The following is a 27,824-nucleotide window of genomic DNA, read 5'->3' on the forward strand; positions in this document are numbered from 1 at the left end:
CACACAGAGCAGGGATTGGAGCCGTTCCTCCCAAGTTATAAAAGCTCATTGTAAGAAGCACTTTTCACACCTGTAGCCACTGGGTCCAGCCCTTCCCAGTCTCTCTGCTGCTGAGCCAAGTTTCAGCCAAGAGTGAAATTTCACAGCTGAGTTATATGCTCCTGAAAAATGGATTTCCTAATGGAAAGAGTGACTGGCTGTTGGCCATGGGGCTCAGCTGCAGGGAGGCACAGGGGCTCAGGGAGCTGGGCTGGCTGTACGTGCCTGGGTCAATCTACCTGAGGCCAGTGACTTTTTAAATGTTTTTATTTTTATTTAAGCAGGCAGGTAAGGATGTGAGCACCCTGATGCTGCCAGGTGTCTCCCCCAGCCCTACCTTGCACCCACCCCAGTGAGGGGACAGGGCTGTGCTTTACAGAGGGGCAGACCCTCTAGAGGGAGCTGGTTCCTAGCAAAAAGCTCATTTTTGGTGAGCAACATCACTCTGCAGTTGTGGCTGCTCCTGCACAGCTGGTCCTGCCTCACCCCAAGCACTCAGAGCCCAGGACAGTGGCCAAAGGCCAGGGCATGGGCAGGCACAGCCAAAGTGGGGCTCAGGCCCCAGGTGGTGGCACTTGAGCTGCTGCCCATCACAGAGTGATGGTATGGGACCCTGGATCCCGCAGGGGCTGCCCCCTCACCAGCCCTCAACACGGTCTGGAGAGCAATCTGAACCTCTCCCAGGTGCCACCAGGCCACCACTGCCACCACCAATGTCCCTGCACATCCCCACTTGGCTCCTGGGGATGCTCTGATGCCTTGTGTGGTTAATGGGGACAGAGTGTCGGTGTGCATCAGGGGTCACATCGGCACTTGGCCCCACTGGAACATGCAGGGGCTGCCTGCTCACTGTCCCAGGCTGGACAGCAGGGCACAACTGGTGACCTCCTAGCAGAACAGTAAGGGAGACACCTGGCCCCTGCACTCTGGGCACTTTGTAGATGAATTTTCAGATTTAGCCATTTCTCCCATGCAAGGATGGGCAGAGAGAGCGGATTTGGCTCTTCCCAAATACTGCCAGTTCTCTGGGCTTTGGAAAGCCAGATGTCAGTCACATCTCTGGTGCTGGGCATCACTGCATGGATTCATCCATATCCATGTGTTCTCAGCTGGCGTGGGTGTCCCACCTGCCCTCAGCATCTCCCTGTCCCCAGCTGCTGGGACAATGAGTCCTTTCAGATTTCAAAACCGAAAAATTTAACAGGAGAAAAAAAATGCAATTTTGTTTTTCCTCATTAGAGGGCAGCAACAAACCCAGCTGGGACAGGAGAGCTGCCCAACAAAGGGAAGAATTACCATTACTGGGATGCACACCCCAATCTGCCGTGGTGAGCAGTGAAGGGTGGTGATACCCACTGGGACCCCATTGCTGCACATTTCCCTTCCCAGAGAGACGGGGCTCTAATGGTTTATTACCTATATTTTCACCTCCATCCCCTTTTTAATTTTCTCATAAATTGAACTCCAGAGTGAAATTCTCAGTAGGATTCCGGACAGAAATGAGCTGTCAGAGGGTCCTTCAGGTGGAAGAGATCTGCTTTCAGAGTACAGAAATGGGGCAAGTGAGTGGGGAACAGCACCAGGCAACACACACGGGGAACAAAGCGAGACCCACTCGTTTATTGTCAAAAAAACCTCAAACTTTACTTGTGTTTCTCTCAATAAATAATTTACAGTATTTACAGGCGGTGACACTCCCGTGGGTCTCAGCACAGGGAGGAGCTGGGGGGGCATTTTCAGCATGTCCCCCCTTTGCCTATGTATTTTTTTTTTGTTTTATTTGTTTCCAAGTATCGGGTCCTTCTTGGCCACACTTCACCTTTAACCAGAACTGGGTCAAACACAACCAAAATAAAGTGCTTCACTGTTTGCTTCTAAAACAGGGATACCCCAACAACCACCTCACACCACCAGCCACCACTGGAGCACCCACCTGGACAGAGGGAATGAGCCAAGCCATAACCAGACTTTCCCTGGATGGAAACTGTCCCTAAACCACAGCGTGCCATGCTGTGGGGTGATTGTTTTATAGGAAAGCGAGCTCTTAAGGGAATAATTGACCTGTTGGCATGCTGTGGCTGGGCCAGCTCAGGCAGCTTTAAAGCAGCACTGTGTGCTCAGAGGGAGGCTGTGCACAGCTGCATTGAGCTGTGGGGTAAACCTTTGCCCAGAGAGATATTTTGTATTTTAAAAGGTGAGTTTTAAACTTCTAGGGAATATAAAAATTTGTTTTCTCCAGAACAAAGGGAAAAGAAAGTCCAAATCAGCCTGGCTGAGCATTAGTGCATTGGGAAATGAAACTGTCCAGTGCTGTGGTCCAGTGGCTGCTCCCCTCAGCACCTCCAAACTGTGATATCCTTATTTCAAAATCTCCCTAAACAGAGTATCTGGGGCATCAGCAAACAAAGCAAGGAGCAAAGTAGTAAACACATCTTTTTGTTTCTTTTCTTTCCTTAAACATTTAAAAACCAATTACATCTTTTCATCTGTACAGTCACACGAAATCAATGCCAGGGCTCTATATATTAAAGAGACAATATAAATTACATCAATTGACACAAGTTTGCATTTCTCTGCTGCTTTACAAATGGAGCTCTAGAGCTGTAAGGACACAATGAATAGTCATGTTCAGTATTTACACCAGGCTGCCTCTTGGCACCAGTTCAGACTGCCAAACCAAGCCTGTTCCCACCTCTTTTGGTGCTAGCTTGTCTCATCACGCCCAGAGACCTCCCTTCTGAGAGCAGGAGGTGCCCCCAAGTGTGATGTGTGTTTTGGGGCTTGTTTCTGGGAACTTCCCCCTGAGGACAGGCGGGGGAAACCCACCAGGAGGTCTTGAAGGCGCAGACCAAAGGTGGTCCTGATGTTTGTTCAGTGAGCCATGGGGTGAACCACAGAGGAACACGGAGTGGAGGAGATGGGCAGCACTACGTGGTGGGGGAAGGAGATTATGGATGGTTTTGAGGCAGGGAACAGACATCAGGAGGCAGCTGGGGGGGTCCTCTGCTGCATCCCATCTCCTGGCTGAATTCTGACATCGCCCCATTTCTGATTCAAGCCCTCAAGGGCTTAAGGTGCAACTGGTCTGCAATGGGGTTGCAAGTCGCGGCCCCAGGATGGGGAGCAGAGCAGAGACCTAGCAGCAAAAATAAAGAGCACCACGCTCCTGCTCCATCCCAGGGCTGAGCCACAGGCAGGGAGGGGCTGGAGGGAGGTGCAGTTGGGTCTCTCACTGAGCAGCCACCCTGCTGCCAGTGTCAGGGGACCAGGGAGTGACCAGGGTGTGAGGAACTCATCCAATGCTGGGCAGAAGTTGCAGAAACCCCTTGAATACTGGCCAGGTTTCTCCCGTTCCCATCAAGAGTCCACGGTGGGTCCAGGCAGAGACAAGGGAGACAGGAGTAAAACTACTGAGTGAAATCAGCCAGGTGAACTGGCTAAAACAGGGGAGGCCTTTGAACCACAAAAAATGCAGGCCAAGGCTTGAGGAACGTGTGCTCCTTCCACCCAGAAGGTGCCTGGCACCAGCAGCCAAGCAAGCGTGGGATCACTGCCCACCATTCGGGCCCCTTGCAGCACCTTCTGCAACAGCAGGGCTGTGGGCAAAGCAGGAAAAGCAGAGCCCAGCCCCAGTGAGCAGGACATCCTGCCCTGCTGTGCTGGTCCTGTCTCACTGCTCCGTGCCCTCCTCGTGGGCTCTGCTCTCTGCAGACAAAGCCACGTTCACACACGCCAGTGTCACAGTCACCATGTGCATGGCTGGGACCAGGGGAGTGCTACAAGGGCTCCCCAGCACCCCCTCGAATGGCAGCAGGAGGAGGGGGAAGTGAGCAAGGTCCAGACAAGGTCCAGTCCAGCAAAAACTCCTGTCTGGTCCCACTGGCAGCACATTCCTCCCAGGCAAGAGCTGGGAAGGTGGAGGACTTGCACCAAGAGAGAGACTGAGTTGAGGACAACCCACGTGGCTCTGATGTCCAACCTCTCGTTTTCCAACACCTGCATCTCATCTCTGGCTGCCTCCTGCTCCCCTTTCCCTTCTCTCCAAGGTGTGAAGGAGCAAACCTCTATAACAAGCACAGCCAACACAAACACAGCAGTGCTACCCAGAGGGCGGGATGCGTTCCCGTGGGCGCCGTGTTGCCCGGGCTCAGCACCCGTGTCCTTTCATAGAGGTGCAGCTTGTCCTTGTTGGAGTGAAGCATCTTCACGTCCTCAAAGGCATAGTAAGCAGCCAGCATGAAGTTGACATCCCCCGTGGTGAGGAGGTCAAAGACACAGGACTGGAAGTAGAGGTCCTCCACGGGCAGCTTCTCCCTGCACTTGGCCGTGGCCGTCTCGTAGGTGAAGGCCTCGGGCGGGGCGGGCAGGCTGGGCCCCTTCCTGCGGGCCCGGCCCTCCGTGGCCTGGGCCGAGCGCACGGCCTGGAAGTCAATCTGCTGGTTGGCCGGGCAGCCACGGAGGCACAGGTAGAGGCCCTGGCTCTCCCTGTCCTCCACGGCGTTGACCACCTCCTCCGGCATGCGCACGGCGAAGGTGAGGTAGCGGCCCACCTGCCTCACCACAATGGTGGTGCCGATGTACTTGGCCTGGATCTCGATGTGCTGGCCCGACACCTTCTCCGTGATCTTCAGGCTGTTGGCCCCGTGCTTGTCCCCTCCGTTCTTGGAGCCGTCGACGAAGGCGGCGGGGAGCTCGTCCATCTCTGCCTGGTACACTTTCTGCTCCACACACTCCTGGAAGCTCTTGAAGATGATGGTGAGCTGTGGGGGAGGAAAATGAGCATGGTTACAGCCAGTGATGACCGCCTGAGAGCAGCCAGCAGTGGGGTGGGAGCTGGAAGGGCTGGATGCAGTCCAGACAGAAACATGACCGTCTTTCTCACAGTCCTTCACCCTAAGAAGTGGCCCTGACTTTCAGCCCCCCAGACATGGTGATCCTGTCCAGCCAAAGGGTGAGAACACTGTGTAGAGATCCAAGACCCAGAGGCTTGACTGAATGCACCACCTGGATCTGCCTGTTATCTCCAGGCCCAGCAGAGGAGCTTCCTTGCAGCTGGAGCTGGGTGGAGTATCCCAGCTCACAGGCCTGTGGCAGCATGCCCGTGCACGCAGCACTGCGTTGCCTCCAGGGCTGGCAGATGGCAGCAGGGATGAGCCCTGACTCCCTTGGAGGTGGTGGAGCTTCTCTTCTGACTCCCATGGCATTTACATCCCAAGGGCTGGACCAATTTGTTTCCCTAACCAAGTGCAGACCAACAGGATTTCTCCCATGGGCCCTCAAACACGTCCTGCTCCATCTCAGCCCCACAGGCACACATGTGCTCAGCCTGCTCCTGTGGGGTGGCCCTTCTAGGGGTGACTTCAGGGTGGCCTTGGCACTGCTGGGTTAATGGTTGGACTCAATCTTAAGAGGTTTTTCCCAGCCTTAATGAATCTGTGATTCTATGACACAAACATAGCCCAACATGCCTCCTCACCCCTGGCTGGGCTCAAACACAGGCCCCTTCCAGAGAAGGACCTCACAGTGCTTGCTCTTCCCTTGCTGGCCTGGCTTTTGGAGGGAAGACTTGGGGAGGAAAATGAGTAGAATTTGCATGTACAAACAGTACAAACTATGTTTCCTCTTCCAGCTCTTGCAGATTTGCTCTAGCACCTTTCTGCCCGTGAGGGAGAAGAGGCAAAGAGGATCTCCTGCCATGTGGGCCCTGTGAATGGGGAGACTGAGACCTGGCCAGAGTGGGGTGGGGCTGGAGAAGAGAGCAGAGAACACACAGAGCCCCAAGGACTGAGTGCTCCCATGGTTTCCAGCAGCACAGTGCCCACAGCAGTGCTTCCCACACTCACGCTGCAGATCTCATGACTGATCCCTCCTCACCACAAGCCTCTGAGGCAGATAAGAAGAGAAAAGCTCAATTAAGATGGTGATCCTGCGATCCCAGCAGGTCCTGGGATCCTTAAGGACCACTTTCCTCAAGGCAGACTTCCTTGCAACCTTCAGCAGGTTTTGATGTGTTTTAGCAGGTAAGGACATCAGATAAGTATCTTTTAGGGGGTTTATCTGGGACGGGTCAGAACCTCACTGCCAGTTCCAGCTCAGCATAAAGGGGTGACATGAGAGCAGAGAAGCAGCCCCTGTCCTACACGTGCTTCTCTCCTCTCCCCACACACAGGGAGAAGCAGAACTCCCAGACATGGTGGGACAGGACATTTTCCAAAAGCAAGAGCATGCCTCCTGCTGAGCCTCCCTCCTTCTTTAGCACAAAAAGTGCCCTGTTAGCTTTAGAGCTTTAACATGACGGGCAGCACACCAGCTCCTCAGCTCCAGGTCCCTCCTGAAGCTGAGCCTGTGACACACAAGTCCTGCTGTATCACAGCAGCACACTTTCCCTTAGGCTCGCTGTGTTTGCCTTGTATCTTCAGGATGTTTATTTAGTCTGTCAAAGCACCTCCAGTACAGACTGTTCCCCACAATATGTCTTGACTTGGCTGCAAACCACAGAGACAATTACAAGCCTGGCTAGAGGGGAAGGCAGTGTGAGGAGCTCAGCTCCCTCCAGGCTTTTCCTGCAAGCTGGAGTCTCCCTGGAGGGCAGTCCAGGGTCTGCTTTGGGGGTCCCCCAAGAGATGCCAGCATCATTCCTGATGTGGCTGTTCACAGCAATCCCAAGGTGGGAGTCCTCTTAATTTGCAATACCTGGCTTGGCCATGGAGGCCCCCTGAGGTGCAACACCTCAGCCTGCTTGCTGTGACGGGGCTGGATGTGCTCAACAAGAACCACATTTCAGTGAATGCTGGGGACAAAAAAAGGATGGATATTGAGGGACAGACATTCAAATTCAGAGGAGCTCATGCTCTGTCTTGCCCTCCCCAAGGAGATGTGGAAATGGAGGAAGACACAAAGGAAAGAAAGGCTGCTCTGAAGCCTCTCTGCTCTTGCCCACCTCTGCCCAGGGGGACAAGGCTCACCTTGCTGGTGGCGGTGGCCGAGGAGCCAGGCAGCACAGGCGTGTTGGTGACCTGCACGTTCAGGTAGTTATTGTCTATGAGTGGCCAAGCCCCCTGCACCTTGCAGGTCTGGAAAGTGTCCGTGAAAGTCCTGAGGTGGGGGTCCCCAAAGAGCCCGCAGTGGGTGTAGTTGGGGGCGGCCGAGTGCTTGTGGAAGCTCTTCTCGTAGTGGCAGATCTCGGGGCTGTCGGAGCGCTCCTGGCTGTCCCCGGGGGGCAATGTCCGGAGGCGGGGCTGGGACGTGGGGCCATCCTTGGAGCAGTTGTGCTGCACCATGAGATCGTCTATGCCATGCACGGCCGAGTGGTAGGCCAGGTCTCCCCTGCAGGTGCGGGCGGTGCGGCGCGTGCAGTGCGCGTAGGCCCGCAGCGCCGTGCAGAACTCGGGCGCCTCCTCCGCGCCCAGGTGGTGCGAGCCCGACGTGGCCGCCCAGAACTCAGAGTTGCACTTGAGGATCTTGCATGGAGATGTCACTGTGGGAGGGCAACAGAAACAAGGGGATCAGTGCTGGTTTGCCCAACTCTAGCCCATCCTGAGGCTGCGTCCTCCTCCCGCTGCCCAAACTCATGACACCGGCCCGGCCGCGTGACGGGGTCTCGCTCACCAGACGTGACCCTCTCACATGACCCAACTCTCATGCATCAAAGCCGAAGAAACCAACAGGATCTGCCCCAATTGAAGCCAAAAAGGGAAAGAACATGCAGCCTTTAGATGAATGATAATGGGGGGAAACCATGGTGTGGAAGAATGGGATATATTCATAAGCAGTGATAAGGGAGCATCATTAATGCAATGGGGTTTTTAATGCCCTTTTAGGGTTTGACATTCTAAGCTCTGTGCTGCTTGAGTTACTGTGGCACTGTGTTCCAGACTGATCTCTACCAGCACAAAGTTCTCTCCCTTTTCCTCCTTTATGAGCTTGGGAAAACAGAGCAGCATCACAAGCACTGTGCCCAGGTTAGAGCAGGACCAGTGCCACGACCCACCCTGCAGCACAGCCAGAAGCCATCCATCATCACCAGAGCGGTGACGCTGCAGCGCTCATCCCTGTGCCACTGTAAAGAAACAGGAGCCAAAAACCCTCTTTCCTGACATCCGTGCGGCTCTGCCCAGCCCTGGGAGCCCGTTCCCCACCACGGCCCGCTGAGAGAGAACAAGAGATGGAGGAGAAAAACCGGCACAGCAGGTGCAGGGATGCCAGCAAGCCCCCGCCTTGCCTTCCCTTCCCTTCCCACCCGCCGTGCGCTGCCCAGGCGGAGCAAAGCCAGAGGCTGCAGGGCCTTTGCCGGGCTCAGCCGCAGCCCTGGTGCTTCCTGGCAAGGCACAGGAAGGCAAAGAAAATTCAGATCCTGCTTCTTCCCCCCGAAACACAATGTCTGCTCCCTGGGGCAGTGTGGCTTTCCCCAGAGCAGACTTGAAAGCAGCTGTGCGAAAAGCACATGGCCATCGCTGAATGTCGCAGACGCTGCTCTGGCCCTGCCAATTTGGACTCTTGCTGGGTGAACCCAGGCTCACACTACTTAAAATTCATGGCATTTTCCTTCCTCTCCTCTTAATCGACTCCCTCAGAGCGCTTGGGAACAGGATGGGTTCAGGCAGAAGAGGCAGCAGGAGGAGGAGAAGACAAGCCCCACCATTTCCAGATGCTTTCATGGTGCCTTTTGCAGGCGTACCCATATATTCCTGTCTTGGGGCTTGTTTAGAAGGAGCTTGGCAGGGCATCCGTGCCAAAAGTATCTCAGATTTGTTTAGAAAGAAAGTTACAAAACCCAGTATTGTTTCAGAGAAAACAGTATGTTTGAGTTTTAAACATCACAGTGCTGGAAACCTAAACAGAGTTGGTGCTGGAAAATCAGAAAGGGAGACTTAAGACTATAAAACACTGAGCAGTTCGGCTGTGAGAAACAAGCCAGTCTCCTCTCTGTTTTGAAGAAGACTGAAGTGCAAATAGGAAATGGTGACAGGTTCCTCACAGTTTTAAAATTCATGTTTAATAAACTCAGATGCTAGCAACAGCACCGAGAACCCGGGAGCTGTTTGGTCTTGGCAGCATCCCACTTAAACCTGCAAGCAGCTCTGTGGAAAGCCTTTAACTCATCATTGACCAGAGGTGACTCAACAACAAGGTTCTGACCTGGGACATGGGCTCATATTTGTGCATGTCGGGGTCAAATTTAAAGATATTTATTATTTCACATCCCTCTCTTGTTCATGCCAGGAGTGTGGTTTTCCAGGACTGTCATAATGGAAGGCAGGAGTCAAAACGGTACGGCAGGAGTGTGACCAGTGCCACCACTGCCGGTTATCCCAAACCCTTGTGGCATCAGGCAATTAAAGTCATTGCTCTCCTAGTTGTTATGTTAATGTGCAGCTTGAGGATGCCTTGGGGTTCCCTGTGGCAGAAGGTGCTGTCACTGCAGCCCGACCTGCCTGCACAGCCCCAGGAGAAGCTGGAGGACACATCCCTGGACACGCAGGAGCCACACACACCCCACTGCCCAGCAAGGCACCACGACGCACGACACAAAGCATCCCGTCATCCCGGGAGCAGCTTGCAGAGCACTTTGCCTGCTCCAGCCCTTCAGCTGCTGTGTAGAGAGGATTTTTTTAGTACGAACAAACCCACAGCTTCTTGTTCTTTAAGGGCTTGCTTGGATGAGGAGATGCAGACCGGACAGAGAGGACCCTGCTGAACAGCCCCCCGCATCCAGCTGAGCATCCCCCACTGCTGCCCTGCCCGGGGTCACACATGACTTTATAAGGTCCTGAATTAAAAAGCCCCAAGCGAAGGGAGGGCAGGGAAGCCCATCTCCTTCCTCCCTGAGCCTGAAGGGGGAGCGTTCTGCCCTGCGATGTTATCGCTGCTCTTTTGGCACCGAGCCCCTTCTGGCTGTTTCGCTCAGGGCCCCATATAAGGCCAGATCTCCCAATCCAGGTGCCCCGGCGCTGTGTGAGCGGGGCCTGTGTGTGCCTGGCCTTTCCACGGACACCTCCCCAGCCACCCCCATGATGTGCAAACCCCTCACGCTGCTGGGGAGGGAGCACAGCTGACAAAGGCGGTGGAGGAAAGCGAACACGACCCTCACCCCTCCCAAGCAGCCTTGCCTCGTCCCCTCTGGCAGCAGCTTTGGCACAGTGGTGCAGGCTCATTTGTACCCTGGCCAAGAAACGATGTTTATTCAATTTCGCATAATCTATTTTCCATCGACTCACAATGGTTCTGTTTTTCAACCACAGATGACTTAGCATGGAAACAAATCCCTCTCAAGCAGGAACCTAGCAAGGCTCTCCTGGGGTCTGTGAGACATCCCCAGGTCTGGGTGATTTCTTGTCCAAGGCAGAGCAGCCTTCACCTCACACACAGGTGATTTCAACCCCTCCAAGCCACCTCCCAACCCTCCCCATGATTTTCTTTCAAGGCCTTGAAAGGTGCCACTCAAACCAGAGAACAAAATTTCCTTTGTTGTCTGTAAACCGACGGTTTCAGAAAGCTAAAGCCAGAAAAAAAAATCAGAAAACCACCTGGACTAGGACAGCCCTCTCCCATTTCCCCCATCAGTTCAGGGACATTTCCCGTAAGGTCTGCGCCCACTGAAAAGCCACCCCGTTCCCGGGCAGGCTGTTTCAGGAGTTTATCACCTCCACAAAACACGGGTCTTGGTTCTAAGTGGATTTTATCTGACTTCATTGTAAGGACATAAAAAGAACCAGCGATTTTCTCCAAAGCAGTAAAAGGTCCGTTAGTGACGAGTGTGTTTCCCACAAAGATATTTACACACTGCAATCAAGTCCCTTGTCAATCCCCAAGATAAGCTAAACGGTTTGCACTTTTAAGTTCTCGCTGGAAGGTGTTTGCCCAGCCCCACCATCAGATCTCCCTCCAGCAGCCTTGTTTCCTGCACAACCTGTCACCCCGACAGGATACGGGGATAAAAACACGCTCACAACTCTGCCGAGGTCAGCCCTTTAACCAGGACATCCCATTGAGCAGGCAATGAATGAATTGTGACCTTTCCCTGAGCTCCTGGTTTGGAAAGCCCTGGTCCTCCATTCAAAAACATGCCATGGACCACCAAACACACACTCAGGGCTCTGGGGTATCAGATGCCCTCATCATCAGTACACTGCATTACCTGATGTCAAATTAAATGTTTCAACATATGCACACATCTAACTTTAACAGCATTTAATTATCAGTGCCCCCCTATTCTCCTTTCAGTGGGTGTCAAGTAACCTGGGTTTCATTTACCCAAATCAAACTCTTATAGAAAACTAGCACAAAACCAACATTTCATCTGTTCTCCTGTAATTCCTGTAACAAAGAGAATTACTGGAAATTAATTTCTGTAAGCAAAAGCCAATTCTTTTAAGACTCCTGAATGCACATTCACCAGACCTGTTAATTTTAAAGTGTTCACTGCTAAGCAATGTTTTTTAATATCCTCTTGGTTCCTAACGGGCTGGAAAGTATTTCATCACCCACATGTGATGCAAATACATCATCCCGCGTTTTTCCAAATACATGGATTGAAGTGTAGATGTGCAAGCCTCACACAGGCAGTAAAGGGCCTTTTTGGAGAACACAGTAAAACGTAATTACCTTTGGCCTCAGATCTGAGCACCCTGACTTAGGCTCCTAAACACATATTTATTTAAGTAATCTAAATAAACATATTTATGCTGACACCTCAATAGGAAAGGCACGATTCTCCAAGGTGCTAAATACCAGCAACATCTGCCAGCTTCAAGGAGATGTGGGCTGCTCTGCTCACAGGCAGACAGCAGTCACCACCAGCATGAAAACGACCCCAAAAGTGTTAAAAAAAATATATAAATCACAGTGCTCCTTAAAAACACGGCACAAGAGACTGCTTCCAGCAAGGTATCAGGGGTCCCCAGCAAAAACTGTGGGAATGAACATTGTGCTTTGTATGCAGCCCCTCGTGCTGCTCCTGTCCCAGGGGTTGTCCCCATGAGCCACTCCTCATGGTGGCCATGCTGGACCCACATTTGATGCCCATGAGGGTTGTGAGATTAGATACAAAGAAGGAATTTTTTTACAGTTAGGGTGCTGAGACACTGGCACAGCTTGCCCAGAGAGGTGGTGGGTGTCCCATGCCTGGAGATGGAAGACGTCCTTGCCCATGGAAGGGGGGTTGGACGGGGTGACCTTTAAAGGCCCCTTCCAACTCAAATCATTGTGCGATTCTATTTTATGACACGGATCAGCCGGCGCCTTGTCACACCAGGGAGAGAAAGGAGCGATTCGGGGCAGCCCTGATGGATGGGATGTCACGGGCAGGGACAGCTCTGCCGCACCCCACGGGGCACCGCGGGGCGAGCGAGACCCAAGGGCCACCTGACCCAGCCTCGGTGAAAGGATTTGTGCGGGAAGGCAGCGCCGGGCTCTTCCAGCGACCTCCTTTGAACTGTTAATCAAGCACAATCTTGCAGAATAATAGCCTGGTTATTATTGCCTTGTTTGCATAACAAAGAGGCCCAATAAAACTGATTTGACTGTGCTCAGAGGGGGTGTGAAAGATCAGCCCTGAGAAAAGAGCTGCAGGAATGCAGCAAACTGCTCCAAAGCCTCAACCCAGGAAGAAAGACAATGCAATTTGCCATCAAGAAAAGCCCAATAGACCAATAAATTACCCATGTGCAAAGGGATTAGATCAGGTTTCAGTTGCACTGAAGTGGGGGGAGGACCAGGAGGAGGGGACTGGAGGAGAAAAATAAACCTGAGCTCTTAAAGAGCTGAGGCTCCTATTTTGCAAGGCTGTGCGCTGGGAGGTTGGGGTGGAGGGGCCACCTTCCACGCTGGGGCCGGGGATATGTGCTCATTTCCACTGGCAAAAGCAGCGAATGCACTAAATCCAGGCAAAGGCCCTACTTTGTGTACGATAAAGTGATTTTAGAAGTACCCCAGAGCACACTTCAAACCATGCAGCTTCCTTAAACCCAGTCCTTGTCTTGCTCAAGAGGATGCTGGAGGAAGGAGAAACCAGCTCCTTGAAGTCAGAAGATGGACACAGAAGGATTTTTCTCGTTTCAGCCCGTGTCAATCACTAAATCATCCAGAGGACCCGCCATGGCCACCTCCTTTCTGTCCTCAGCACTGAGTTCACGGCCCCCCATCTCTCCTCTGCAGGCATCACAGAGACACGGGGCAAGTACAGGCAGGAAACCAGCAGAGTCAGTGTCTTCAGCAGCTCCAGCACAAACTGCTGCACGCCGCCGAAGGAGCCCTTGATCGCTGCTGTCACTTAGTCAGCTCTTTTGGCTCCAGACTCGGCTCTCGGCTGACCCGGCATGCTCCGCGCCAGCCAGGGCAGCTCTCCCAGCCCCCAGCCAGCAATGCTCCTCCAGGCTCACCTCAGCATCCATGAAAAGGGTGAGCAGACACCCATGGAGTTGCCAGCCAGGGCCGTGCTGCTCGGAGAACTACCAGCAAACCTTGGGCAGTTCAGTGGGGCAGTTCAGATGGGCTGAGAGGGGGAACTAGCACAGCAACAGAATCACAGACTTTGTTCTTGAATCTTCCTCCTGGGATTTGGGCCTCAGTGCTGCCTTTGCCTCAGCTGTTGAGCTTTTGCCTGCTCAGAGGAAGCTGTGCCATTAGGTGGTTCAGGAGATTCAGGTTTTACTCTTCCATGAGCTGGTGGATGGAGGATGAGCAGGGAGGGAAGGATAAGGCAGTGATCTCTGACTCCTCTTCTGCAGAAGGGCACTAACAAAGCTGGGTCTCAGCAGCACAGGGTGCTGCAGGCTAGGAAGCCTTTCTGGAGCTGCACACCTGACTTTCCCCATTGGGAGTGCACCCGGGCACTTTCACCAACAGTTCCCAAGAGCTGGTAAATTTCCTCAGGCAAATGGTCCAGTTTAGAGATGAGGACACTGAAGGATGTTAAGGCTTTCACCCAAGATGAACATCGTGGGAAAAGAGGTGAATTTGCACTCTCATGCCCTGCATGAAGCAGCACCCTCACCTTCCTCCTCAGCCATTCATGTCCCCATCCCTCTGGAGCAGCGGTCCCTGGATAAGGCCACCTCTGCCAGCCACCCCCACCGCCGAGTGTTTCAGGTTTCCAGCAGACATCTCTCTCCCCACGCCAAAGCTGTTTTCCCAGGGAGCCTTTGAAGGCAGCGCTGCCACCCACCAGTGCCCGGGGGCCCCCCAGGTGTGGTAGCGGGTCCCTCGCCCTCCTCCCCCTCGCCCGGGCCGTGGTGGGGCTGGCAGGGAAACGCTTTCTGCTCACAGGTGTGGATTCCCTCTAGGAATAATCATCCCCGCTGTGCTCTTGTGAAATTTCAACCCTTCAAACGCAGAGGTAAATGAGATACAAAACGAGGAGATGGAGAAAAGCCCGGAGCACATAAATCTGGATGAGGCAAATTTATACAATTAGATGTCTGCCAAAAAATTGCGGCATCTCAATCGGAGGCGTTGGCTTGCGCAGGGCGTGGGGTGGCAGCTGCCCGGCTGGAAGGCAGCAGCCCCACCAGCCCATCAAGACACCTGACTGATGCTGGAGCCCCACCTGGGGATGCAGGGGACCCTGTGGATCCATTCCTGCAGGCTGGGCTCCCACCCAGCACCAGATTCCGTCCCCATCGCTCATACCCCATGGAAGCCACAAGAGCCTGTTCATCTTTCACAGCCACAGACCTTCAGAGGTTTATTTGCTTTTTAAATGCTGCCTCTCCTGGATTCAGGTTTTAAATTTAAGAAGAAAAAGTAACTTTCTAACTGGAACCCACTCCACCAGTCCCACTGCTCCCCCACTTGTATCCCAGCACAGCGATGCTTTCTCATCACTGTGGGCTGGCAAAGTTTGGAGTCATGTCCTGCCACATGCCCTTGTCATCTCAGAAAGGGCCAGCTGGAGTGTGTCACACAGCAGGAGAAAAAGGTAGCTTGTCCAAAACCCAAAATGCCATAGATCATTCCTAAGGCTTTGGGGACCAAAGTCAACAGCTGTCCAGGAAGGAAAGGAAACCAAGGGAGGAGAAAATTCTTTGGCCTCAAGTGAAGCTTGCTCTCTGCCTGACCCATAAAACCTGTACGTCAGGGACAGCTCTGCTTGCTGGGAACTGAATGGCAAAACACTTCTGGATGCTCATGCAGTACAAAGTGGGACTTGACACCCTTCTGAAGGACCTGCTGTCCCAGCAGCTGTGGGGACATGAGACCCTGGCCACCCCACACACCACGGCAGAGTCAGACAGGGCGGCTCAGTCTGCGCCTACCAGGGCTGTGTGTGTGTGTCGGAGCCAGCTTGTTCTCTGCAGTGAGAGCCCGATGACTTCATCAAGGGGATGGCATCTGGTTTTGCAGTTGGCTATAATTCAATTCTCCCCCTTGCTGCAGGAATTTCAGCTGGTGGAGCAGTGATTTACTCAGCCGGGCTGCACTTGAGTGCAAAGCAATCTTGAGGCTACAATCGAACGCACTGTTATTTTGAGAGCTCACAGACAAGGGAATAAATATCCTCCTCTTTTCATCCCAGTAGCTGCCAAGTGCAGGCTACAGAGCTTTTTAAAGGCATTTAGGAGCTCTCCTCTAACAAGTGCACTCTGGATGCTGTGCACGGTCAGGCAGGACTTTGCCTGCACAGCTCGCTCCTGATCTGTGGCATCAGGATGGGATTTGCAAGGACAGCCAGACACAGGTCAGGGCACCCCTCATCTGCCCACCACAGCTGCATCTCCATGCAACCCCCATTTTCCCCAAAACCCTTTCTCCATCACCCCAGCACACATCACTCCTGGATCCCAGCAGCCCTGAGCTCACCTCAGCCCTCTTCCAACCACCTGAGACCCTGAGGCTCTTTTGGTCCTGGCTTCCTACACTCCTCCTTACTCCAAGTCTGGTGTCTGCTCCAACAGGAAAAGCAAATCAGACCAAATCGAACTCATCCAGATGGATCAAAAGCCCTCATCTTTGACCTCTTTCACTGTCTCACCAACACTTATCCCTTGGGAGCAGTAGGGCTTGGCTGTGGGATCCCCTGAAGGACTGACGGGCTGAGGAGGGGCTTGCTTGGGCCACACACTGCCACGCCAGAGCCTTCGGATGCTTTATGGGCTGTGCCCATCAGGGAGCCAGAAGAGAGACCACAAAGCTCATTGTCACTGGGGCCGCAGCCTGGCTCTCCAGGGACAGCAGGTCAGGGCACAGCCCAAGAAGAGCCCCCAGGTCAGGAAGTTTTTATGGTTGCCCAGCCCTGTGAGCACTTTCATGTGCACATCCGACTCAGCACAGCTGTCCATGCCACAGAGAAAGAAACCTCCACTGTTCCCATGATAAACCCAAAGTCACTCTTACACTGCCTTGTGCCCAGCAACCAAGGGCCAGGAATTCCACGATTTTCTGTGGAAAAAAGCAACATATCCACCCCATCTACAACAAAAACAAGGCGCCTCCTTCCAGCCCCACAACGTGCCTTGCTGGCAATGGCAGAGAACTCCCTGTTCCAAGTACGAGACCAGCTCCAAGCTTGCAACAAAACAGGGAAGCCAAAATATTTCCAGGTTTACGTTTGAATCCCTCCCTTCTTCTCTGCCCTGACAACATCCCGCACAGGCGCATTCCTCCCCTGCCTCCACCTTCCCCAGGATGGGCTCCATGTTCACAGCACTCTGGGGGTTATTTTAGCCTCTAAACCATCTCAATTTTGGCTTAATGCTGCCATCAGCTCCCTGCTGCTGAGACAAAAGCCATTTATTGACAACCCTTCAATAAGGTTGGATCCTTATCTGGAAACCACTGCACTGTCTGGATGGACCAACAGCAGAAAACTCCAAATTTTTATGGAGGCAGAAGTGTATTACAGCCAAAACAGCCAAGCTGGAAACAAACAGGGAAAGCCAAAGCAAACCTGAGCCTGCCACACCTGGGGCAAAAACACCCAGGGCCAGATTCTGGAAGTACAAAAGGATTTGCAAGAAAACGAAGCACAGCCTGTACTGGGAGGCACAGGTTTGGTTCACCCAGGAGGATCAGGGTCTCAGCTGGGAGAGCACCCATGAGCATCCAACACTGGGACATGGCACAAGCTCCAAGGAGAATTTCTGCCAAGGAAACAATGAGCCAGTGGCGTGCTCTGCCCAGACCTCCTTCCCCTGCTGCCTCACGGTCACGCTGACCTACGGCCAGAGCACCCAGCCCAAGGGCACGGGATGCCCAGGAGGCAGCAGGGCGAAGCCACCAATGTGAGAGCAGCACAAGGGGGAATCCAGCCCGGGCTGCGAACGCAGGGGGGGTTAAGCAAATAAATAAATAGGGCAGGACTCGGCAAGGCACTGATCTGACACGCCAAGCGCCCGCTTGGGCAGCCTCCAGCGGCCCTGCTCACCTGGGGCTCCCAGGAGGGCTGCGAGGCCTCCTTGGTGCTGCTGGGAACCCACAAATTCCCAGGAACCACAGGGAAAAAGGATCAGGCAGGGAATAAATCCCCCTTTTCCCCTAAAAGCTTTTAAAAAAGCCCCCAGCCTCCTTGCTGCTGCGAACCTGCTGGGAACCCACAAATTCCCAGGAAACATAGGGAAAAAGGATATGGCAGGGAATAAACGCCCCTTTTTCCCTACCTTCCCACCCATAAAGCAGCTCCTTGGTACTGGGAACCCACAAATTCCCAGGAAGCATAGGGAAAAAGGGGCAACAAAGATACGGCAGGGAATAAATCCCCCTTTTTCCCTACCTTCCCACCCCACAAAGGTTTTTTAAAAGCTCCCAGCCTCCTTGGTGCTGCGAACCTGCTGGGAACCCACACATTCCCAGGAAGCATAGGGAAAAAGGGGCAAAAAGGACACGGCAGGGAATAAACCCCCCTTTTTCCCTACCTTCCCACCCACAAAGGTTTTTAAAAAGCCCCCAGCCTGCTCGCAGCCCACGGCACGGGGAGCCCCGACTCCGCCTGCGCCCCGCTCCCGCGGGCTCTGGATCGCCTCGTTCTGCCAGTTCTTTGCACCTTATTTGACTGCTGAAGGGAGAATCAAACAAAGCAGCCAGCCAGATCTCCTATCAAGTTCTTTCTTGCACCGTAAATCTCACAGCCTCGACGCTCTGCAACTCAACCGCTCCAAAAAGGGCGTTAAGCAACACATAAGGGAGCAGCTCCAGAATTTCCAGAAAAAAAAAACCCCAAGAAACAGGGGGTTCAGCTTCCAGCCTGCTGGGAAGGTTCACGGGAAGAGTGGGGTCCAGAGAGACACCTCAGTGCTAAGGGCAGCGCTGAAAAGGTCTTCCTGGAAGAGGGCGAAGAGGGCAAAGATGGGAGGAAGGGCGTAAAGCAGTTATTTATTTATTTCCTACATGTGTGTGCAAGACTACTTCACCTACGGTTATGCAAAAGAAAGGCAGAGGAGATTTTAAAATTAATAAATTAGATTTTTTTTTTTTTTTTTTACAAATGAAAGTTTTAGAAAAACAAAAAGGGAGATAGGGAGATTTAAGCCTTCGAGTTTTTCTTTCGCCCTCCTGCTTTCTCTCAATTTTTTCCCCCCTTGCAAGTGAAAAAAAAAAAAAAAAAGAAAAAAAAAAAGAGGTAAAGAAACTGGAGAGTTTTGGAAGGAACAAATCCGCCTCTGTGGACTGGGTTTCCCCTCCCCCAACAAAAACAAGCACTCAGGGCTTGAAGGAATTTGCAGGCAGAGATCTGCCAAAAACATTGTGAAAAACTATGGGGGATTCATTGGAAACAGATGGCGTTTTCAGCTGTAATTCTGAAATTCTCCCCTTTTCTGACACAATACAAACATCGGGGCCGGGGGCGGCGGGGGGGCCGAGCCCCGCGGCGGGTGCGAGCGGCCGGCCCGGGGGTGCCGATGCTCGCGGGACCATTTGGTTGCCATCCCGCCCTCGGACAGCACAAGAGCTCCCGGCCCAGGCAGGGACGAGTTCTCCGAGCAAACGAGGCTGCCGAGCCCCCGGAGCCGTGCGGCGGGGAGCGAGAAGGGGCGGCCGCCCGGAGCGCCCGCGCATCCCCCGCCCGCCCAGGTGCGCCCCGCGGCCGCGCTCCCCCCGCGCTCTGTGGGGTGCGACCCCCGGGCCCCCACAGACCCCAAACCACACCGCAAACACCCCCCGAGCCCCTCCGACACCGCTCCCCGCCTCTGCCCGCCGCGGGGGCTCGCGGCGTGGAGCACACACCGCTCCCACGGTAGAAATTTCCAGTGGGGGTGCTCATACGTGGGTCACCCCACCGGTGTCCCCCCTTCCCTTCGCGGCAGCCGGGAAGGGCAGAGCGAGGTAACCTGGCGCTGTCAGGAGCACCTCCCTCCTCCCGGCTGCCTTCGCCGCTTTGATTTCCACCATCTCCTTCCTTATGGGATGAGGAGCGGGGAGACAAAGAAGATGAGGTCAAGGAGAAACACCCACCGCGACTGCTTGGGGAGCGGGGAATTGGGGGTGCACGCACCAAAACCGAGCCCCACTTGCTTATTTTAAACATGTGGCAAACTGCTGCGAGGAGAGGGAGAGGGAAAGAGGCCCAGGGACAGGGGAACGGGGGCGGCGATCCAAGGGCTGCCAGAAACACAAGGAAAAAGTCTGCAAAATAAAGAGGCTGTTCCTTACCTGAAGGGAAGATGCAGAGAAAGACAGGGAGGATTTGGAAAAGTCCCAGGGCTGTGGATCCTGCCCCTCTCCCCATACCCATCCATCCAGCTCGAGCTTTAACCACTATCCTCTCCCTGGAAGAAGAGTTTAAAAAGGAAAAAAAAAAAAAAAAAAAAAAAGACAAGGGGAGAGAGGAAAGGGGAGGGAAAAAGGGAAAAATAAATCAATCGAAAGAACTTCGGGGAAAAAAATGAAATCAAAATCCCCGCATGGCTCCGCGGAGCGCGGCAGGCACGGGCGGCCCCAGCTCCGGGCTCTGCACTGAAAGATTACACAGACTTTTTCTCCTCCTCCTCCTTCTTCTTCTCCTCCTCCTCCTCCTCCTCTCCGTCCCCTCCCATTCCAGCCCAGCCCCAGCCATCAATCATCCCGCTGCCTCCCAATGCCTGCATCCTGCGCTGCGCCTCCTCCTCCGAGCGCGCCCGCCTCCCCGGCCATGCTGCGGGAAGGGGCGGGAGCGGCCGCGGCCATGGGAGCCCGGCTGGGAGGAGCGGCCAGAAAGAGCCGGGGAGGGACCGCAACAGGGGCTGGAGATGGGGATGGGGCCACCGAGATCTGCTGTGTGTGCCCCCAGGGAAGGGGGTGGCGGTGGTCTCACACAGGATGGGTAACGGGATGTGTGCCAGCATCGCAGCTCGGTGGCACTTTGGGAGAGGGGCTTCCTCCCACCCCATCGGGTCTCAACACACGCTGTGCCTTCCCTGCCCCTCTCTCGTGGTCTTTCTAAGAGCCCTTTGATCTAAGTAAGGCAACCTGGCCCTGGGATCCTGCGCCCAAAAATTAAGCAGGTTGGGGTAAAGGGGCTGTGGTACAGCACAGGAGGGAAACTGAGGCAGGGAGGCTTTAGGCAGCTGATGCAGGGTAGGGGTTGTGACAGCATCACTGAGGTCTCCAGCCTGCTGGGGGATGGTGTTCCCCCAGCACATGGAGTTCCTCCATATCTTCCCAGCCCTGGCACCATGGTAGGTGAGAGTTTCACAACAGTTCCAGGTCATTCACCCGCACCTGCACTGGCAGCGGTGAAGTAACCCCAGGTGACTCAGAAACAGCAACTCTTATAGATCCTTATCACCAGACTGGCACTCCTTACATAGGGGCATGGCTGTCAGGTGCCCAAATCCAGCTGCCAGCCCACCAAGGACCGATGGAGATGAATAACAATACCTAAACTCACTCAGGGCCACCACCACTGCCTCCTCTGCACTTACAGACCTGGATGTTCACTGGGGGAAAGTCTCACTCATTATCTTGGTAGGGTTGTCCCAGGGTCTCACTTTTAAGCCTCCCTTAGAGACCCTCCGGGCGGTCCCAGGCAGGCACCAACCCTGGGATTGCCCTGCCTGCTCACAGGCCATCAGATGGAACAGCAGCTTGGAGCACACAGGCGTTTGCCTGCTGGGTTTCAAGATCCTGCTCTTTTCTCCCTCCTGCAATGCCACATTGTGTGGAGGTGAGCAGACTGGATCTGCATCCCCACCATCACAGGGGTCTGTGCCACCCATGAGAGGGCTAGGCTGGGAGGAAGGCATCCACTTAGCTTGGATCTCTTAACAATTCCCCTTGAGGGATGTTTTAGCCACAGTGAACTAAGACCACCTCTGAATGAGGGTGCCCACGGGTGTAGGCTTTAATGACTTCCCTGTTTTGGATCATTAGCTCCCCTTTGATGGCGTGTCCCCTTGCCATCCGGATGTTTCATCTCCTTTCTTTTGGGGTTCTTATGCAAAGAATAAAAGGATGCTGGTTGTTTCACACCACCCTTCTCCCAACTCTGTAAGACCATGCTTCTTTCCTCCTGCGGGTTGGGATAGGTTGGGATACTCCTTGACATTTCTTCTAATTATTCTTGGAAACCTCCTCTTCTAGCTCATAAACATCCTTAAGGATGCTTTTTTGAGTGACTGTGGCTTGAAATTTTTAATAGCAGTTTGTGATCTCCTTCCTATCATGGATTGAATCTGCAATCCAGTACAACAAATATCCCATAGAAAGAGGAAGAGGAGATGGGAATAAATATCCAAGAAGCAAAGATATCTTTTAACACATATCTATTTCTCTATAGAAAGAGGAAGAGGAGATGGGAATAAATATCCAAGAAGCAAAGATATCTTTTAACACCTATCTATTTCTCCATGAGGGGAGTGAGCCCCGATGCCTCCAGAGAAGGAGGAGCTTCTCTGGAGCTTTATCCAAGCTGCAAAGCTGCAACAGGAATTAAAACACTGCAGCTTTTCCATCTGGGACCCAGATGGGATCCAAAAATCCTGTGGCCCTGCCTGCCTAACGGAATATCTGCTTTGGTCCTGCTGGTCCTAGAGCTGTGCTCAGATGGTGTCCACTAAAGTCAGAGGGAGCTCTGTGTGCAGAGGAGCTGCCAGAGTGGGCAGAGCTGGGCAGGAGATGAAAGCTGGCAGGCCGGATCCAGACCTGTAGCAGAGGCAGTGTGGGAGGAACGCCGACTCGAAGCACCTCTTTGTGGGGGATGTCAAACAGGGGCAAGTATGTCCAAACCCTGCCAGCTGCTCCTACCACCCAAGAAGAAATGCCTGCTGATGGGATGTGTAGGCAGCTGGAGCTGGAAGGGGCCTAGGAGGAGGAGAGAGAGGGTCTGTGAGCTGGGGAGAGCCCAGGGAACGGGGGGAGATCCAGGGGATGGCGTTCCAGACCTCAAACCCCTTCCCCTTGCTCCCACCCTCTCCTCTTGCAATGCGACTTTTGCTTTCATTTCAAAATAAAAAGCATAATTTCTGCTGTTATCCTGGCTGATGACATCTAACACGATCTGTTTAACTAAAAAAAAAAACATCTGAATTACGAACTTTTAAAACCCAGCTGTTAAATAGCTGCTGCGAGGCTGCTTTGATGATTTGACCTAAAGCACCACTTTGGTATTGCCGTTTTGGGGCAGGCTGACACATTGCAGTGATAGCCTGGAATCCAGTCTGAGGCATTACAGTTAAAATAAGACCCTTGATGGAAATTCTGCCTTTGGTGTAGGGAAAACGGTGCTGCCATAAAGCAACGGTCGGATGCCCCTGGCTCCAGTTTGTAAAAATTTCTCCTTGATTTTGCTCCGTTGCATCATGCATTGCAAATGGGATTGCTGTTCTTGGCACTGATCAAAGCAGCGGATTTCGCTGGAGAAAACAACAGATGTGTCCAAACCGTAACTTCGGGGAGGAAAAGGCCCCAAATAAGGTGTGTTTCTGAAATCCTGCTCCCCCTTACACGGTTTCGAAATAAACTTCACCTTTCTGTTTAGCTGAATCAAATCTTTGGACTTTAAATCACTTCTGAATCAGGCGCTGTGCGAAATTCAAATCTGTGCCCTGCTTTATGGGGATGGCTAGGCTTGGAAATGTGGAGTTACCGCCTTTCCCCCAACTTCTTTCCTTCTCAAAGCCCATGCAGGACTCCCTGTTCAGGCAGGGTTGAGCCTGATGCTCCTTGCAAACAGAATGTGGGAAACCACCCACCGCTGACATGCAACCACGGCAGCGGCTCAGCTCCGGGGCGCAGGCACCTCCGTGGTCATCTGCACCTTGTTGTCGTGTTTGCTGTCACTGTGGAGGGCTGACATGTAAATCACAGCCTTCTCCGAGGCATTTGCAGGATGCTGGAGGAGTCTCAGATCCCATGGGACACTCAGCTGGGCTGAACTTTCCTTTTCTCTGCCCTGCGTGGCTGTGGGCTTCAGTGGGGCTGAGTGAGTGTGGCTGATTTGAAGCCAGAGGTTTGCAGATGAGGGCTGCCCTCACAGCCTTCCTAATGGAATCATTCACTACCTGTAATTATATGGCTAAAATAGTAAACATGGGTATTTCTGAGGGCTGCAACTGGTAGTTAGAGGAGTGGATGTCGGGGCTCCTGGTCTGCTCCTGACTCTCCCGTGAACTTTCTGTGCGGCCACTTTTCACACCACTATCTCCACACTCCTGCTCTGCCTCAGGACACCGTGTTCAACTTGTGGCTTGTCTGGGATAAGCCATAATCACTCCTGCAGGAAGCTAATCCTGAAATGCTCTGCAGGGATGTGTGTGTTTGGGGTGAGCAGCAAAAAAGCAAGCTGCTCCTTAAAGGAGGAAGAAAGGAAGTCTGGAACGGAAACCCCCAAGTTGTTGCCTGGAGAGGTTTGATGACTGATCCCAAAATGTTTGTGAAAATAAAAGCAAACACTTGTGCATTGAACAATTCTCTTACTAAAGAAAAACACCCCCTGAATAAGAAGACCAAAAAATCCCCCAACATCTTTCTGCAGTAACAGCCGCATCTAATATCTGCAATTAAATTTAAATACCTTCCTTTTATTAATCATTCCAAACTGCCAAATACGCCTCTAAACTTCTTCCCTACCAATATTTCCTTGCAGGTAGAGCAGGAAAATGTCCCCCTGAGATCTCCTTAGTGCCCTGCACTGAACTTTGGCATCAGCAGGATGGGGCAGGCAGAGGGGATGGCACAGAGCTGGGCTTTGAAGGGTGACCCACTCCTGCATAGCAAAGTGCAGAGAGGAGTTTGTTGGTTTATCTAAATCCTCCTTTCCATCAGCCTCACCAACCTGGCTGTGTAAAAAGAGGCCGGTTGTGAAAGGCAGAAAAAAAAATTACATCTTTGTGCCACCAGTAAATGAAATGTAAGAACTCTTTGTTGACCTGCATCCTCGCATCTGCAGATTAACTGATTATCAGCAACCCCCACTGAAGTCACAGTGGGTAACCTTCTCTCCTCAAATTGCCTGCTCCAAGCCCACAGCCATAAAAATCACCTCTAAATGCTGAGAAACAGCCAGGCTGCATAAGGGGAAGGGAAGATGGGCTGGTGGAAAACTTCCAGTCTTACCCATGACAGAAAACAAAACAAGCAGGGTTATTTTAAGGCAAATAGAGTTCATCACACTGACTTTTTTTTTTTTTTTTTTAACTTGTTAACACTCATTTGTGTCTCTCCCTTTCCCTCACTGGCAAAGCCCTGGGGGGGCAAGGCCTAATTCCTGCACATGGGAACATGTAACCATCCCTTGTTCCTCAGTGTTTGGAGGGCTGGCTGGAATTCACCAGCTGTGTATTTCACTCTCTGCAGGGAGCTGGTCTGCCTGGCCCAGTCTCCTCTTTGGGGTAGATATCAAGCAATATCTCTGTAGTGTATCTTCTTCACATCCGGGCTCCCTTCTAAGCAAAAATAGAAGATGGCCTGGGAGGTTCCTTAGAGCAAGTTCAAATGGCCAAATGTCAGCTCAGCAGAAAAGATGGGTAAGTCTGAACTGCCAAAAAATGATCAGAATCACAGAATGGTTGGAGTTGGAAGGGCCCTTAAAGAACATCTAGTTCTGACTCCCCTGCCATGGGCAGGGACACCAGGAGAATTGCAGAGAACAGGGTGCTTATCAGCAGAGACAGAAGCCAGTCTGTGTGATGGGACAGTCTTTCTTTTAAAAGCTCCTGACATGTCGAGAAAGTGCAAACATAGTTCACCAATTCCCCTCCTCTGACTGACAGGTCAGCTAAGGACATCTCCTCCATCCTATTTAAAGGTGGGAGATGGCATTGAATGTTTGCAAGCCTACATCTGCAGCCCTTTGAGCAAGGGCTGTTTGAAGGATCCTCTGGAAAAAGCTCTGTGAAACCCAATCAGCCTTGCCAGCTCTCCTTCTGTCAATTTGCATCAGCAGTGGCCAGAAATACAACCCAACACAGGATGCCTTTCCTGCATTCTCAGTTGTGAGGCACTGAGTGACAGCGACCTCAGCTGATTTAAAACTTTGTCCTGAATATCTGAGAAAGAGACATTCCTTCTTATGGGGGGAAAACCTCCAAACCCAAACAACTTTAATCCAGCACTTCTGTGGGTATTTTGGCAAACAAAAACGGGAGTTTTTGTGAAGAGGGAGCATCGTGGAGTTGGCACCAGGAGTCGTCCCGGGCGTGCCTGGCTCGGGGCTGGGCTGGGTTAGGGTTGGGCTGGGATTAAGGCCGGGGTTTGAGCTGGGACTAAGGCAGGGCTAGAGCTGAGCTGGGACTGGGATAAACTGCGCTGGTACTGGCCTGTACTGGGATTGGGCTGGGCCGGGGCTGCGGCCCCACTGGGTGGTGCTGTTATCCCTGCGCCGCCTGCAAAAGTATCCAGTTTATAAAATAAATGCAATCCAACGCCGCCTTAAACCACATGACATAACAGCAGTTTGCGAGCTCCCATTAAAATCTCAATTTGGGGAAATTGATTCTACCTCTGAGCAATTGCGATGCAATTACTCCAACAGGCAGCAATCAAGAATCACATCAAAACAACACCAAACTTTCATCTCCTGCCTCACAACCACCACCACAACAAAAAGCACCTGTCTTGCAAACGCAGCCCGGTTTCCATAAATATATGGAATTTTTAGGAAGGGCAACGTGCATGTCCCAGAGGGGAAACTCGGACAGGGGCTGCTCTGCCTGGTGCATTTGACCTGTCCTGTCTGGGGGCTTTATTCTGTCCCCTCCGTCTGCTGGAAGAGATTTTTGGGCGATTTACGGGCTCAGGACATCAGGAACGGAGTCGCTCCCGCTGCCCTGGCGCACTCCAGCTGCCCATCCTCTCCCTGCGCACAGATGTGCCCGTCCCAGCCGTGTCCCACATCTGTCCAGCTGTCGCCCCCCGCCCTCCTCCCCTCGGGGCTCCTAAACCCCCCAGGCACTTCGGAACCAGGGGAGAGCTTTGTGTCCCCGCTCCGGTCTCGATAACCGCGATCAGCCCCGGGATGAGCAATCCGAGGGAAAGGGGGAAATATTGGGGAGGATGTTTACAGTTCTCATCAGTGGTCTGCAAGGAATTACTCGACTGACTTAGCGCAGCAGGGAGCAGCTTTAGTGGCAACCATCAGAAGGGAGGATAAATGAATAACCTCATGCATGCCAGCTAGCGCCGAGCCGGGCAGGGGGAAACGGGAATAATCCAGGTTCTTCATAAAAACGGCCAGGAAAGGGGGAGCCAGGAGGGGACCGGGAGCCTCAACAGGTCCGGAGGAGGAAGGGCCATGCAGGGAACCGGGGGACATGCGGCCGGGGGGTCCCCAGCCCCCTCCCCGCTTACCTTGGCGGCCGCATCAGCCTCTCCAGCCCCGCGGGGGTCGGTGCAGGCAGCGGCGGCTTTTATTTTGTTTTTAATATTCTTTTTTCCAAGAGGGATAAATAAAACAAAAATAAAAAACGAAATAAAATAAAACCCGAATGAAATAAAAGAGTAAAAGCCCCCACGGGCGTCAGCGGGGGTGGCGGGGCGCTGGAGGCCGAGGGGCGCGGGCAGCCCCCCGCCCTGCGGGCAGCCCCGGCGGGGTGCAGGCGGCCTCGCTCAGCGGGACGCGGGGAGCCGCATCGCCCTCCCGGAGCATGTGAGAGGCAGCCGAGGAGATAGAGCCAGATAGGGAGGTCCCCTCCCTCCTCCCTCCTTCCCTTCTCCCTCCTCCCTCCGCGCACGCTGGGCAGCGTCGTTCGCGAGGAGCGGCGGAGGGAGGGAGGGAGCGAGGGAGGCGCAGCCCCGCGAAAGGTGGGGGCCGGGGGTCTCCGCTGTTACAGCCCCGACCCCCAGCACCCCCTCTCCGTGTGCAGGCAGACAGGGCTGGGCGACGTGGAGGAGGATTTCAGGGTTTTCCCGCAGTGGTGGGGATGCTCCACCTGCAGCAGGAGGGGATGAAGGGGAAGTGGGGTTTGGGGGGCACCCCCCTCTTCAGCCCCCGAGAGCATCTTTACATTGACGGGGGATGGTGACAAAGACTGGCACTGGGGGCGGGAGGAGGACCCCAGCAGGACTGTGTGATGGGGAAGGGATGGAGACCCTAGGCTGCTCTCAGAGCCCCTCAGCGTCGCTGCCCACCCCAGCTGCCCCACACCCAGCATTGCCGAGAGCTGGGCAGTGTGGCAGCTCGCCCTCCAGTCCCCCCAGCACTCCTGGGGACAGGCCTGTGGGGGCTGGTTTTGGCAGGCACGGGTACCAGGGCGATGGGAAAGCTCTGGGTGCCGGGCTGTGCCAACCCAAGTGTCAGACACACTATTAATTGCTGCAGCCCTAGAGCCACAAACACTAAATATGCCGTCGCCGTAGCGCGTGGATAATAGCAGCTCTTTGCAAAGTGTTTCTTTCTCCCCTTTCTCCTCTGTGTGCAAGAGACAGCGACTGCAGAG

General features: G+C 53.4%; 1 protein-coding gene across 1 annotated transcript; it reads right to left on the reverse strand.

Annotated features, from left to right (window-relative positions):
- Window positions 1-1,639: 1,639 nt before the first annotated feature.
- RGMA (repulsive guidance molecule BMP co-receptor a) lies at window positions 1,640-26,972 on the reverse strand. The gene is made up of 4 exons (XM_058033091.1): window positions 26,737-26,972; window positions 19,624-19,739; window positions 7,005-7,516; window positions 1,640-4,799 (listed from the first exon to the last, which is right to left on the reverse strand). Exons 1-4 carry the CDS (start codon window positions 26,748-26,750, stop codon window positions 4,104-4,106), a joined length of 1,338 nt encoding a protein of 445 aa, XP_057889074.1. The 5' UTR covers window positions 26,751-26,972; the 3' UTR covers window positions 1,640-4,103.
- Window positions 26,973-27,824: the final 852 nt, after the last annotated feature.

Source organism: Melospiza georgiana, chromosome 13 (genome assembly GCF_028018845.1).
Source record: "Melospiza georgiana isolate bMelGeo1 chromosome 13, bMelGeo1.pri, whole genome shotgun sequence".
NCBI lineage: Eukaryota > Metazoa > Chordata > Aves > Passeriformes > Passerellidae > Melospiza > Melospiza georgiana.

What these genes read in the sequence shown, in the direction of transcription:
- RGMA (XM_058033091.1), bottom strand. An exon ending in TCTCTGCATCTTCCCTTCAG is followed by an intron (nt 7,517 to 19,623) that starts GTAAGGAACAGC and finishes GCCCTCCCACAG; the next exon opens with TGACATCTCCATGCAAGATC. An exon ending in CGGCCACCGCCACCAGCAAG is followed by an intron (nt 4,800 to 7,004) that starts GTGAGCCTTGTC and finishes CCTCCCCCACAG; the next exon opens with CTCACCATCATCTTCAAGAG.